Source organism: Gadus macrocephalus, chromosome 3 (genome assembly GCF_031168955.1).
Source record: "Gadus macrocephalus chromosome 3, ASM3116895v1".
Lineage (NCBI taxonomy): Eukaryota > Metazoa > Chordata > Actinopteri > Gadiformes > Gadidae > Gadus > Gadus macrocephalus.
Genome location: NC_082384.1, coordinates 11,651,820 through 11,666,528, shown reverse-complemented (window position 1 = coordinate 11,666,528; position 14,709 = coordinate 11,651,820). Strand labels below are relative to the sequence as shown.

Here is a 14,709-nt window from a genome sequence, read left to right as displayed (position 1 = left end):
GCCCCCGCCATCGCGGGTTTAAGGTCTTCAATTTCATTCAAGGTGGTATTAAAAAGGTCTTAAAAAGTCTTAAATTTGACTTGCTGAAACCTGCAGATACCCTGGAAAAGATTGCCAAGGTTGGCAGACATAGACCAGAGACCATGGGCTTTTGTGAACAGATGTTTTCAGTTGTTTTTCAAAAAAATTCCAAATGCGCAACTTGGCAGAACTTTGCCAGTATAGATCCAGAGGGTAGGAAATCCTTGTATAAATGCTTGAAATGCTTGTATAAATGTTCATTGATGTTGGGAAAATTATGTTTCCCCATGATCCCCAATTACTGCCGGCTGAGAGGAAAAACAGTGAGGCATGGCATCGCAGTGAATAATAAAATAATTTTTCCTGCAGAAAAGATGGTTGAGTAGTTCATATTTATAAATGTCTCTAATTTCTGAAAGCAATTATTTAACTTTTATATGAAGCCATTGAAATTAGCCAAAGGTTAGGGCAATATATTAATAATTTGCCCTGGTCACTGTTTCAGAGAACAGCTCAAAGGAAGTAGCGGTTTACCTAATGCACAAGCATGGCTGGTAGGGCAGATACATGTGTAGGAGGCAGACAGTGGATTCAACATAATGATGGCATCTGAGTATAGAAACCTTGCTGGGTATACAAGGTGACCTCCAACTGAGGATTAGACCTTTCTCTTGAAAAGTGAATATCTGAAACCCCTTTAACTCTAAATCTAGTAGCAGAATTGTAAGGCAATATTAGACTTTGAAAGGAAGAGAGAAAACATTTCTCATATTTATTTTCTAAATTAAAATGTCCAAATGCCACGGATAAAAATGATACAATAAACCCTGCCTTGGGAGAGCTGGATTACAAGACCAGAATAAAGATTTCACACAAAAATGGTCCCAAAACTCAACCCCCATCCAACACTGTAGGCAGGCCATGATTTTTAGTTTCTTCGTTGGCTTATGACTGTTTGCTACTTAGTGTCATTGTTTCCCTATTTATTCCACAGATTTCCATTTGTCTTAATTGTAAAAAGAATACATAATTAGACCAAGCTTTATTTATGTGAAGATATAGCATCAGTTAACTGTTACGAAGGAGATCTGGTGTCCATTCCACACATAACACAGATAACATACATAACGTCACAACACAGTAGACTCAACACTCCACCTAGAAGTGAACCGTCAGACATTTGTCTCCCAAACATTTCACAAATGTGCCCTTCAGTTTGTGTCTGTGCGTGTGCGTGTGCGGCCCACTAGCAGAGTTCTTTGAGAGTGCGAATGAGGTCAGTTCTAGTTCAGCAGGGCGGGGGTGGGGGGAAGGGAAGGTGGCGCGGCCACGTTCACGCAATCCTCCGCCATCTCGAACAGGAAGTAGTGGGGCCCGCTGCGCCGCGCCATCTGGGCGGCCGTCTCCCCGTTGCCGCTGCGGAGCTCCGGCCGCAGGCGGCGCTGGGCCAGCAGCAGCTCCAGCGTGCGGGCCGAGTCCACGGGGGGCTGGCTGACGTGGGCGGCCGCCAGGTGCAGCGGGGTCAGCCCCCCCGCCGTGCGCGCGTTGACGTCGGCGCCCGCGCCCCGGAGCAGCAGGGTTGCCACGGCGACGCAGCCCCAGCGGCAGGCGCTGTGCAGCGGCGTCCAGCCGTCGGCCGTGCGGCCTTCCACCTCTGCCCCCGCGGCCAGCAGGGCGGCGGCGGCCTCCACGTGGCCTCCGTACGCCGCGCGGTGCAGCGGCGTGTAGCCGTCGGCGTCACGGCAACGTACCAGCGACGGGTCGGCGGCGAGGAGGGAGCGGAGGGTCGACAGCTGACGGGGAGAGAAAGAGTGGGAGGGGGAGAGAGAGCGGAGGAAGGATGGAGTAAGGGAGGGGTGGAGGAGGGAGAGAGAGAGCGAGAAGGGGTGGGGGAGAGAGAGAAGGAAATAAGGAAGGGAGGAAGAGAGGGAGAAGGGGGGGAGAGAGAGAGAGAGGAGGGGTCGGATAGAGAGAAGGGAGTAAGAGAGGGAGGAGGGAGGAAGAAAGGGAGAAGGGAGTAGGAGAGGGAGGGAAGGGAGTACGAGAGCGAGAGGTGGAGGAAAAAGACAGAGGAGGGAGAAAGAGAGAGAGGAACGGGGATGGAGAGAGAGAGGAGGCAATAAGAGAGAGGAGAGTGAGATACAGTGTAGAACCATGGGCATCGAACACAAGTCTCTATCCTGAACTGCAGAGATCAGTCTGTTGCACCATTTACTCATACACCTGACAAATGTGTAACATTACGCTTGACTTGCAATGTTTTATAGAATGTGGATATCATCGAGTATTGTATGTAACCTAGAAATGTATGTGATGTGATGTGTACACAACCCCAACTTGGGTTTATTTGTCATTGACCCAGGCACACATACACACGCACACAAACACCCATGCAGGCACCTGGCACACATTTTTTATGTCCTTGAAACCAATGTTAAAATGTCATGCTCATGATGCTTAATGAAACACAAATATTAGAAGAGGAAATATAAATAATCCCTCTCTCTGGACTTTTTCACCTCAATCGTTATTCATATTATGCTTACTGCTATATACAATTCATTAAATTAAATAGAAATATCCCAACCCTGCAGTCAACATGATGAGAAGGTCCTGATTTAAAATATATAGTCTGGAGGCCATGGCTGCATAACCGATCACTAATAAACATCTTAATGTGGAGTGTATGCCTGGGGTTATGGCTCTCGTTTACACCTGTAACCTCTAATTATTGAACCTAGAGAAAGTTTTGCACAGTGCGGTTTTAAATATAGAGTCATCGTTCTTCCAAACCTCATCATGCGAGTCGCTCAGCGCCGTCAGCTTAATAAAAAGTATTTTGTGCATATTATAAGAACCATTTCACATGCTTATAGTACATTTTATAACAATTTTTTTTTTTAAACAAGGCTATAAAGCCTTTTGTGATCATTGCTGTTGGCTCTCCTGTACGATTGTGTTCATTACCTCACCAGTTGAACTGGTAGGTGACTGTGTTCTGTGTCTCACCAGTTGAACTGGTAGGTGACTGTGTTCTGCATCTCACCAGTTGAACTGGTAGGTGAATGTGTTCTGTGTCTCAGCAGTTGAACTGGTAGGTGAATGTGTTCTGAACCTCAGCAGCTGAAAGTAGATCGATACTAATGACAAAGGCAATTTCAGAAGACATTGTGTGTTACCGGCTGTGAAGGCCTAGGCTGGCACTTAATTGCTGGTTTTAAAAGGACACTGTGTAGCGTTTTAAGTAATGTATTAGCTCAAATCAATCAACTAATCTGAATTTCTTATCTGTATTTACATTGAACGGGTAAGTCCTAAGAAGGCTTCAATGTCTCTCAATCTATGAAAAACTATAACGGCTGAGAGGGACATAAGGCACTACGTGGTACTAGCTAAGGCTGATCGCGTTTGCGCTCAAAGCAAGCGTAACTGAAACGTAGAAGGAGCTCAGCGAGACGGGCTTGTCACTGCCCCGGACAATTTCTGCATTGCACTTTCGTTCATAATGCAAGATCATACTTATACCACGCCTCAGGAGAAGGAATCCTCGTTACCAAAACAGCGAAAAAGGGAATTAAAAAGGCAACGTGACCGGCGAATTCAAAAAACGTGTCATGTTGTCATAGAATCTTGGCCCATACCGCCTACCATCGTTGAAACCAGAATCCAACGCACATTTGATCAAGTGAGGTGCTCCAGAGCACTATTAGTTTGATTGAAAAGCACAATTGTACCACAAGATGGGAGACATTTCTACACAGTGTCTCTTTAAACGATCTTTAACTATTCAAGGGTTGAATGGAGTTCGAACAGAGTTCAAAAAGAGTTCATACAGAGTTAAAGAGTTGAAAGTATGAATGGAAAGGTTCAGCTTTCATTAAAGCCACCTTTGACTCGAGCGAGGTGACGTCACCACACTATAAGCAGAGGTGCGTTCAGAATCAGCGAACATAGGCGAACGTTTGCAGCGAGCGCGTTAACTTTAAACAATAGAATTTGAATGATTTTTAGACACTGTTCTAAATGTTTTTTTTAAACAGTAAACAAACTGTAAACAAACAAATGGCGACAAGAAAGGCCATTGTATTAGCTGCAACCTCCAGATGATTAGAGAAGAAATCAAATTCTGCGTCGATTTCTCCTCTATTCTCTAATCGCAATATTGTCGCGAGCTGACCGAGACATTGCTTAATCATGACTTAAGGCATAAATCATACCGTATTTAATGGGTTATAATATTGACGCATAGATAATATGTAGGGTTTGAATATAACTCGTGAATAATATTGTATGAATAATTATTATAATTATGCACGTCTTGAGCCATAGTCGGAACGCGTCCGTGCCGCTTCCAGTGGGGATTGCAGTACGGAACACAGCCGCTTCGCTGCCGTGCCGCTTCCGTGACGATTCCGGTGGAAATTGGCCTTTAAGGTCATGTCGATTATGAAGACACTGAAACCAATATCACCCATGCCCGACTAGTAACCAGTTGGGCAAACAGGGTTTCCCATAGCACTTCACAGTTTAGGCAGCCGCCACAACAAAACACGCCTGCCGCACTAACAACGTTGTCGATTTATTTATTTTTTATTGTAAATATTACACAAAAATATAAAATAACTTCAACTTCCTTCACTCTCTGTGTATAGATCAAGACAGACTTGCGGCCCGACAGCCTGCATGCAAATAAGCATACGTCAATGGTCCACCTGTAAAAGATTGCAATTACCAATTAGGGCCCTTGAATTGTTATTTTCAAAACCACGGAGGCTGTAGTGTTCAGCGATGCTAGATGTCAGCATTGCCATAAGCAGTGACGCCGATTACTGTGTTAATGCGAGTAAAACGGCAAGAAAGAAAGGCTGTAGCCAATTAGCTAACTGTATAAATCATTCCTCAACATTTGCCTACCAACCTGCCATGGCTACCATTCTTTAACTTAGCCTATTTCTTAAGCATGGATGGACGTTTTTTTTTAATAAATATAAACATCTCTGCATTTTTGGAGGTCAGCCTATTCTCGTCTACAACATTCGCTGCTGTGCTGAAAGTCTGAAAAATATCTTGCTTACTGTCAATTGAGTGATGGATGACTGAGTCTCTGAAGGGTTAGATCGCTTTACTGGCTTTTATCTGGTTGCCATGATCACCGTATTCTTTGACCTGACGGATTCTCAGATGTCTAATAAGGTTTGTGGAATTAATCCTTGATTTCCACCATGAGGGAATTCTGATTGCCACATATTGCCGATAGATTTTCTTTCTTTTTCTGACACCTTAAAGAACTGTCAGACGGGTGAAGTCATTTTAGCGATCTTCTGTTGGCGTGCACAGAGAAAAGTCTTCTGATCGGCATCTATAGAAAGCGCCGATCAAACACTTTAAAACGAATTAGTGATCGACCAATATATAAAAAAGCCGATATAATTATTATTATTTCAATTTTTTAATATATATATATTTTTCCCAGAATGATTTACAGACAGTTCATTAAATGTTGCTTTTTTATAAATTAGACTTGTAACATTTGTTATCATCATTGTGTCATTTTTATTATGCAAATTGAGGGGGGGAAAGCAGTTTAGGCTTAGCCTGGAAATCCAGACCCACATCTAGAAACCTGTCGGGTCTGGCAATGAGGAATGAAAATGCCCCAACTCGAGGGGTGGCACCAAGCATGCAATTGAAAATATCACTGGAAAGCACACATTTGATAACACTACGAGCGATCAGAACAATACAAGGGGTGACGTATACAGACCAGCGGAGCTAGATAGGACTCTTGCCGTATTCGGTCAGTAAAACAGCAACTTGTTTGGCCCGCCTATTTCAGATACAGCGATGTGATTGGTTAATGTTCTGGGCCAAGGAAATCGGGGAGTGAGTATATTGCTCGTTCCCAGAGTGGCTCGCTGAGCATATTCAAATTATGCCCTCGAGAGAACTCTTGATTTCCCATGTAATATCGGCTCCAAATATCGGCTCAAGAAAATCGGTGTCAGCATATCGGTCATCGGATAAGGCTGATGAAAGAAAATCAGTATCGGTTCTAAAAAATCCATATCGTTCGATCCCTAAAACTAATATCTGCCAATAATGATCGGAGGCCGATAGATCGGAGCATCCCTCAAACAGACTGTTCGTAGAGATGTTGGTCCATGGACATTCCTGGTCCAGGATTTGTGTTTTTCTGTTGTTTTTCGAATTTGAGAAAAGCACAAGCACCTTTTCCTGTTAACAGTGCTACAGTGATACTGCAGACGCATATGAAGCAGTACTCTCGCATGTTACAAACTAGCTGAGCGTGACCGTTCCCATTCAAAAGAAAAGAAAACACACACTCACCCGGTTCTTCTCCGCTGCCCAGAGCATGAGCTCCTCGGGGCGGTCCTGGAGCGAATTCTCCTTCTGACAGAGCCACTGCTCAGTCTCCTCCTCCTCCTCCTCTTCCTCCTCCTCCTCCTCTTCCTCCCCGGCGACACCCTCCCCGGTCCAGAGGCTGCTGGCCCCGCGGGGGATCAGGTGTCCATGGGTCTTCAGAAGCTCCAGCTGGTTGAAGTCCTCGGGGAAGTCCATTCCGGCTGCGTTTCTGCGTTATAACCCTATAGATGGGAGTTATGCAAATTGCACACACACACACACACACACACACACACACACACACACACACACACACACACACACACACACACACACACACACACACACACACACACACACACACACACACACACACACACAGACAAACACACACGCACACACAAAAAAACATTTGTTATTTAAAAAGAGGACCATGAAGTAAATAATGAGTTGAGCAAGTGACCTAAGCTGGAGGCTTAGCTCAGGAGGTAGAGCGGGTTGCTTTGAAACTAGAAGGTTGCTAGTTTGTTCCCTGGCACCTCCTAGCTGAGTGTCAAGGTGTCCATAAGCAAGACACCTAACAGTAACTGTTCCTGACAAGCTGGCTGTTTCCTTGCATGGTTGATTCCTCCATTGGTGTGTGAATGTGTGTATGAAATGTATGATCACCTGGGACATCTCTTCTGGGCGCTTATTTGATTTATAAGAGGTCTTAGAAATAAGAGGGGCAAACATCGTCCTTATTTTCTTAGCAAGCTGAAAATCTTTCACGTTGATTACCACACTCTCTCAAAGCTTTTATCGAGGGCATCCTTTGTTTGTTTTTACATATGCTGGAATGGACATTCGAAATATCCTAACAAGAACAAATTCGGAAAAATTGGAAAGACCTTTGGGATAATCCCTGGGGAAGCAGCAGCAGCTGCCCTGTAACACCTGTTTGACCGTGTTGACTAAGGGCCGTTACATAGTCGACGCATCGCTACGCGTACGCGTCCAGAAGGCTACGCGACGCTTCGGCCGCCATTATGCGTCGACGCGTAGCAAAACGCGTCCTCCCATTTTTTGATACGCGACGCTCCGATCCATGCAATACGATGCGTTGTCGGTGGGGGCGATACTGCAAATATTGTAATTATTTCCACTATAGGTTATATTTACAGAAGAACATATGAGAGGATGCGGGAACGTGATAAGAATGACATTCACGTCTCTTTTACTAATTACCTGTGCCAATTTATGCGAACCCTTCCACAGGGTGCAATGTGCTATTTTGATGCGCGACATCAAACAGCTGATGCGGGATTGTGAGCCATTTCTTCTTGTAAACCGATATTCGTTTTATTACTGGCCTTATTTATTTTAGTGTCAGCCTATTTGAATTAATTACGTAATGTTTTGTGTTCACGTTCTGTGTGAAACAAAAGTGTTCATGTTCTGTGTGAAACATAAGTTCAGTAGCCTCTTTGAGTGAATGAAATTTGAAAGCGTGAGTGTGTAGTGAATGAAAAATGTGTGCGTGTATGGTGGGTCAAGTTTCTGTATTTGATATATAAACCCCTTTTCTCTAATAATGTTTCCTACCATATAATTTCTGTGGACATTATGCGCTATAGCTTTGGCTATAGGCCTACACTTAAATAATTCATTCATCTGTCAAGGCAGTAGCTCGTTGTATAAACATTTTATATGGATATGAATTAATGAGTTTGACGTAAACCAAATTAGTTAACTTGTGTAATGTGATAACTAATGATTCAAAAGTCATGCTTCCAAGTGACCAATGTATATACATTATTGGTCAGTGCGCATACCCAAATCGTAGCACATTGTACTGGTGGGGAAACACGCCAGCATCTGACAAAAAATTATCTGCCAGCTGCTCCCTGACAAGGGCCGGTTTTGGTGAGAGTCGGGAAGATATCGGATGACTCGCGAAAGGAGATCATCAAACTTTGGCGCCGACATCCGAAAATACTGGAAATGCCTCTCCTCGTCCAGGCTTCGCATTGGAAGCACCAGAGAAATAATTTCCCCATCCTGATCTCTGCGCTTCATCACTCTTCTTCCGTAGCCACTTTGTTCGGAATGTCACCTGGAATGTCACCCGCGAAAACACCGGTGACACTGCTGCCACCCATGGCGTGAGTGTTGTATTGCATGTCATGCATTGCCCGCGACGTTCGCGTATGCTGTGTAGACTATGAAAGGAAGCGCGTCACTCGCGTCGTTTACGCGCGTTGCTCGCGTTGACTATGTATCGGCCCTAATGCTACGGCCACACCAAACGCGTTACTCGCGTTGGATAACGCGTGTAACGGGCCTAACTTGACGCTTGATCATTGTGTGTCACAAAAATGGTTCAACGCGCCTCACACGCCTGTGGCTGCGCTGGATTTAGGAGTCAGAGGTAGGAAACCCAAACGCCGCCGTGTTTGTGTGCATGATAGATCTTAAATCGGGTTTGATTAAATAATCTCGGATATAAATAACAATAATCGGGTTAAATAACTTCACATGGTGTGTCTGGTGTGTTTCCAGCATTCGTAGTGTTGATCAGCAGAGATATAGTCCGCCAAGACGTTGAGGTTGCTTAGGAACCAGAGACACTGTCCATGCAAGTGAATGGAGCGTTCCCTCTTCGTCATAACTATCAAACCAAACATCCTTCACATTCAACGAGCCAACATTATAAAAGTAAAATGCACATTTCTCGCAAAAAATGTTTACATAAACGCATTTAATGGCATAACTATGTTACTATTTCCACCCAGAATAAAGAAAGATGTCGGCTGTATGCTTCTGTGCAAGCGTCACTACTCTCTGCCAGTGACGTCTGGTCAAGCTCCACGCTGATTGGCTATCGCGGCTAAGCATCACGCGTTGGAGCGTTGAAAGTTAAATTTTTTGAACCCCGGGCATTGGTGCGTTGGGCGCGTTACTGCGTTTGCGTGCGTAATTACGTGCGTCTAACGCGACGCTTCAACGCGTGCAACGCATCTACGCGCCTATACCAATGGTTCCCTATGCAAAAATGCAGATTTTCGACGCCCCAAACGCGAGTAACGCGGTTGGTGTGGCCGTACGGCAGACCTGGTCTGCATGGATACATCCGATCCACTCTGAGTGCCACTCCCTTCTGGTCGGAGGAATAGATTGATCAGAACCAAATGGGAAAATGACTAATTTATTCCCATTGCAATAACCTAATTATATAATAAGTGGTAGCCCTGGGGAGTCTTGGGACATGGACGAGAGGATGTGGAATACATGAACTAGGGAATTAAATATATGGATACCTAGGGGATGTATGTAATCGCGTTAAGGAATCAGAACACTCTACATATGAGCGGTTCCCTATAGCTGAGCATACACAGCAGCGACCAATCTCTTAAATGGGGAACACAACTGAGGCTCAGACCAGGTCAAGCCCTACATTAATATACTCATCATGTCTGCATATACTATGGTTAAGACCTGTGGGGTATTCCACAAAGCCGGTTTTATCACATAACCGGTTAAGTTAACCCAGGGTTTGCGGTAACCCTAGGTTTTCCGTTCCAAAATGAAAACGGTATGTTAGTTACTTACTATAGAAACATATGCTCTGAATCAAACCTGGTCTGAGCAGGTTTTGCGCAGGTTAAGTTTGGAACATAACCCGGTTTGGGGTATTTAAACCTGCGTTCACGGCAGATTTCATGTGTTCAATGCAATCCACCGGGAGTGATTAATAAGACCACAGCTCGACATCTTGGCATATCTGGATGACTTTTTGCTGGAGAGCAATAGATTCACACGCAAATCATTAATATATTTAAATAGCCTTCTCCAGCCTTACATAGCCAACACTACCAATCGAGGACCTGACCTCAGTTCACTCCAGACTATTTGCGTAGCCCTCCGTTTTTTTGCAAATTGTAGTTTTATCTGTAATGTTGGAGATGCTGAGCACATCTCAGTCCTTTCAGATGACCCATCCACGCCGGACCAAGATTTTCATTGAACACCTATCATACAAAGAGCAATATTGGCTGAGTACTATGCCGAAAGGCGCTTACAACAGAAAGTATAAAATAGTCCTAACGGACTTGCATCCACTGGAGAATGTTCGATCGTAGCCGGCGGCTCCATACAAGCACTAATCCATCTTGATCTGTGAAGTTCATGAATTGTCACTTTTAGGTTTTCTACCCGGTTACCAAAAAAAATACATTTGGAACATTTGCGTTGTGGCACGCACACGGTTTGCATGTGTTACTTTGAAGACAAACAAAATCTAAAATACAAGAAAAACAGAAAAACCTACATTCAACCAGTGGGGTACCCTCACATGGCCCCTGACTCTGAGGAGGTACCTCCAGGTACCCCCTCCATGCCAGGGCGCCCTGAATTTATGTATATTGCCAGCTCCTCCACCGAGGTCAAGACAATTTGAGGGCCAGATCCAGTCTGCCGACTGTCGACGTATTTACGATTGGCTTAAAAAAAAAAGAAGAGCTTATTTAAATGCAGGAGTGACAATATGGTATGACAATTTAAATGCTGGACTGACAAAATATACCAATACGATGGTGGGAAAATACCAGTTTGTATGTTTTTATACTTCATTTTTACTTGATCCGCTGACCGCTTGGGAGCCATCGGAGTACATATTTTTTAGAAGAAAAGGGTTATGTGGTAGGAACGGGAATGCTTCACTGGGATATTAATAGATTCATGCCTCAAATATTAAGGATCATGCTTTGGACATGTAGCCTAACTAACGCATTTACGCGGTCAGCGATCCACTGCCATCCACTGTCTCTGGGTTACAGAGGTTTTAGCATTCCCCTTTCTTGGAAATGAACCTGGAGTTCCATTTCATTGAAATAAGCGGCCCGTTTCGCCATTTCGATCAGGGTTTCCATGATCCATACATCGCGTCTTTATAGGTTTGGCGTGGACGCGCACAACCCTGAGTTAACCAACCCCGTGTTGATTGAACTAATGCATAACCCGTGCGGTGGAACCGACAGCTCTGGTTTAGTAGGCACAGGTTAAATCAACCTAGAGTTCAGCGTTAACTGTGTTTGTTAAACCTCCGTTCGTGGAATACCCCACAGTACTTTATTGAGGGGGTAGGCTGTGTAAGCAGAGAGGAGCCTTACCCTATGAGTTGCACGACATTTACTGATCAAGGAATGTCAGAATATACATCGAAATATCTTAATTTTTGGTTTGCTAACCATAAGTTAGGAAATGGACATTAAATGATACTGTAACGTTACTTCACCCACACGTACGATGCTAGTGTATTGCCTATGTTGTTGCCAAGTCAGCTGCTACCGGTACGCTATTGCAGTCACTACCAGTAAATGCACTATATAAGACTAAGTTAAATGCATATACAGATGATTTTGTAACCAACTACCCAACCAATTTAAACGAATTTACCTGATATTCGATTTCAAAACAAACCACGGTTCCCCTCCGTGGATGAGGCTCGCCTTCGCTAGACTGATGGGACATGTAGTTTGTATTGGGTATGATTCCTGTGGAGAATTCGGTATTACAAACTACAAGACCCTTCGGCATTCATAGCCAGTAAAGCCGGCTACGGAAACAACCGTGGGGTGTTCCGGTTTTATCACATAACCGGGTAAGTTAACCCAGGGTTGGCTGTAACCCTAGGTTTTCCGTTCCAAAAGGATCACGGTTAGTTGCTATAGAATCATATGCTCTGAATCAAACCTGAGCCCTGTTTCAGGTAGCTGGTTTTGAGGCAACCCCGAGTTTGTTCGCTCTGAGTTAATGGAAACTCTGGGTTTTCCGTTTCAGGTAGCAGGTTCAGCGCAACCGAGAGTTAGTTGCTGCGGCAACATACGCCGTGGGTCTAACCTGCTCGGGAGGTGGTTAGACCTACTCTGAGTTTGTTGTCTAAGGCTGAAGGCAGCTCTGTCCGACAGAAGGAAGCGTTAGAAATGGCATGTCCTTTTCTACGAGAGCCTGCGGACGTAGAGGCTGCGATCCTCAGAGGGAATCTCCGTGAGGAACGATTATTAAGACCCCGGCTGGATATACTTTCTTTTCCTGATAATTTTCTTCACGAGCACTATCGTTTTTCAGCGCAATCTATAATTTATTTAGACCACCTTCTCAGCCCCCATGTTAACTCTCAAACGCACCGGGAGCATGCTTTAAGTTAAAAAAATCATCAACTTTTTTAACGCATTTGCAGAATGATCCGCCCCGTGCATCCCACCCGCTCTGTACTACAGTCACTTTAACGTTGTGGCTTTCCCATGATCAGAGTAGCTGACTAACCACGGACCTATAACTGCTGCAAGTCAAGAAACGCATATTAAGAATGCAAGGCAGAAAATACCCTGGTAGGCCTACTGCTTTTAACCAGATGCTTCTTCTCTACATGCACATGCTCAGCATAATCGTCTGCATTGGTCACCGGAGTAAAACCCTTTGAGTAAACTGTTCAACAAAATAACTTGTCCCACCACAGCCCGTGTTCTAATAAAGACAATCTACTTTTTATGAGGATTTCTTTATTTCCTGAAAGCACAAAAAAAGTAATTCATATTGGGTATGTTTTTAGAGCAGGGAACAGTATCCCAGTTTGCACCTCACCCACCTTTAACTTTAACACACACACACACACACACACACACACACACACACACACACACACACACACACACACACACACACACACTCTAAAGCATCCTTTTGCATCTTTTGCCTAAGGTGGGCCATTTCCAAGTCTGCTTTGTGTATTTGCTTTTCTAGATAGATTTTATATAAGTCTTTGACTGGAAGCTATAGGAATGCAAAAGATGAGATTGGATTTCACACTGCCAAGTAGAGCGTTTCATTATAATTCCAGGGAGAATCTTACAGAGGTAAACTGTGATTTAGAAGTGGATGGCCTCTCATTGGATTCGATTTCATCCTGTTTGAGAGAAAGTAGATGTCAGTTTTAAATTGTACAACGCTATCATCAACTTTTAGAGGTTATTTTTAAAAGGTGTTAACCTCAATAATAATAATAATAATAATAAATTTAATTTAGAGGCGCCTTTCAAGACACCCAAGGTCACCTTACAGAGCATATAGTCATCATAAATCGTTTAAAAAAACAAGACATTGTGGAAAAAATAAATAAATAAATAAACATAATAAATAAAAAGACAAAACAAAACAAACATACAATCAAAACAGTGATCAGTTAGACGTTGTGTGCGAGTTTGAACAGGTGAGTTTTGAGTTGTGACTTGAAGGTTGTAATGGTGTCTGACTGTTTTATGTGTGGGGGGAGGGAGTTCCAGAGCCTGGGTGCTGAACAGCTGAATGACCGGGCACCCATTGTAGTGAGTCGTGATGTGGGGATACATAGTAGTCCAGCAGAGGTTGAGCGGAGGGAGCGGGAGGGAGTGTATTCTTGGAGGAGGTCGCAGAGGTAACTGGGGGCTAGGTTGTGGAGAGCTTTGTAGGTGAGGAGTAGGGTTTTGTATTGGATGCGGTAGTGTACTGGGAGCCAGTGAAGTTGGATGAGGACAGGGGTGATGTGGTCAGATGATTTGGTGCGGGTGATGATCTGGGCGGCTGAGTTCTGAATGATCTGCAGTCTGTTGATAAGTTTGGTGGGGAGTCCGGTGAGGAGGGCGTTGCAGTAGTCTATGCGTGATGTGACAAATGAGTGAACTAGGATTTCAGTGCTGGATTGGGTCAGTGATGGGCGGAGTCTGGCGATGTTGCGGAGGTGGGAGAATGCAGTCCGGGTGATGTTGTGAATATGGGGTGCGAATGAGAGGGTGTTGTCCAGGATGACGCCGAGGCTCTTGACTTTGAAGGAGAAGGGTACTGGGAATCCATCGATGATTATGAGTGGAGCTGGGGTGTGTTGTGATTTAGTGAGGGTGGATTTGGATCCGATGAGCAGGGCCTCGGTCTTGTTTCCATTGAGTTTCAGGAAGTTCCTGCTCAACCAGCTCCGGATCTCTTCCAGGCACGTTATGAGGGAGGTGGGGGGGATGGCAGCGGTGGGTTTGGTGGAGATGTAGACCTGTGTGTCGTCAGCGTAGCAGTGAAAATGGACCCCATGGTGACGGAGGAGTGTGCCCAGCGGGAGGAGGTAAGTGGTGAACAGGAGTGGACCTTAGGCCAATAGGCCTTTCCTCTTCCCTTTCGAATGCCGCAGACAATGTTCTCCATCATCTTCCTGTAATGACATTAACGGTTGTGTTCAGCAATTACCAAGACATTATTAATAATCTGTGGAAGGTGAAGAATTGTTACAATTGCATGGAGGTTGGTGAGGGCATCTGGTTC

At 44.5% G+C, this 14,709-nt stretch overlaps 1 protein-coding gene across 1 annotated transcript; it reads right to left on the bottom strand.

The window, feature by feature from the left end:
* Nucleotides 1-1,046: 1,046 nt before the first annotated feature.
* Nucleotides 1,047-12,000, bottom strand: ankrd49 (ankyrin repeat domain 49). The gene is made up of 3 exons (XM_060047249.1): nt 11,821-12,000; nt 6,370-6,626; nt 1,047-1,814 (listed from the first exon to the last, which is right to left on the bottom strand). The coding sequence occupies exons 2-3, from the start codon at nt 6,598-6,600 to the stop codon at nt 1,305-1,307; spliced, it is 741 nt and encodes a 246-aa protein (XP_059903232.1). The 5' UTR covers nt 6,601-6,626; nt 11,821-12,000; the 3' UTR covers nt 1,047-1,304.
* Between the last annotated feature and the right edge of the window lie 2,709 nt (nt 12,001-14,709).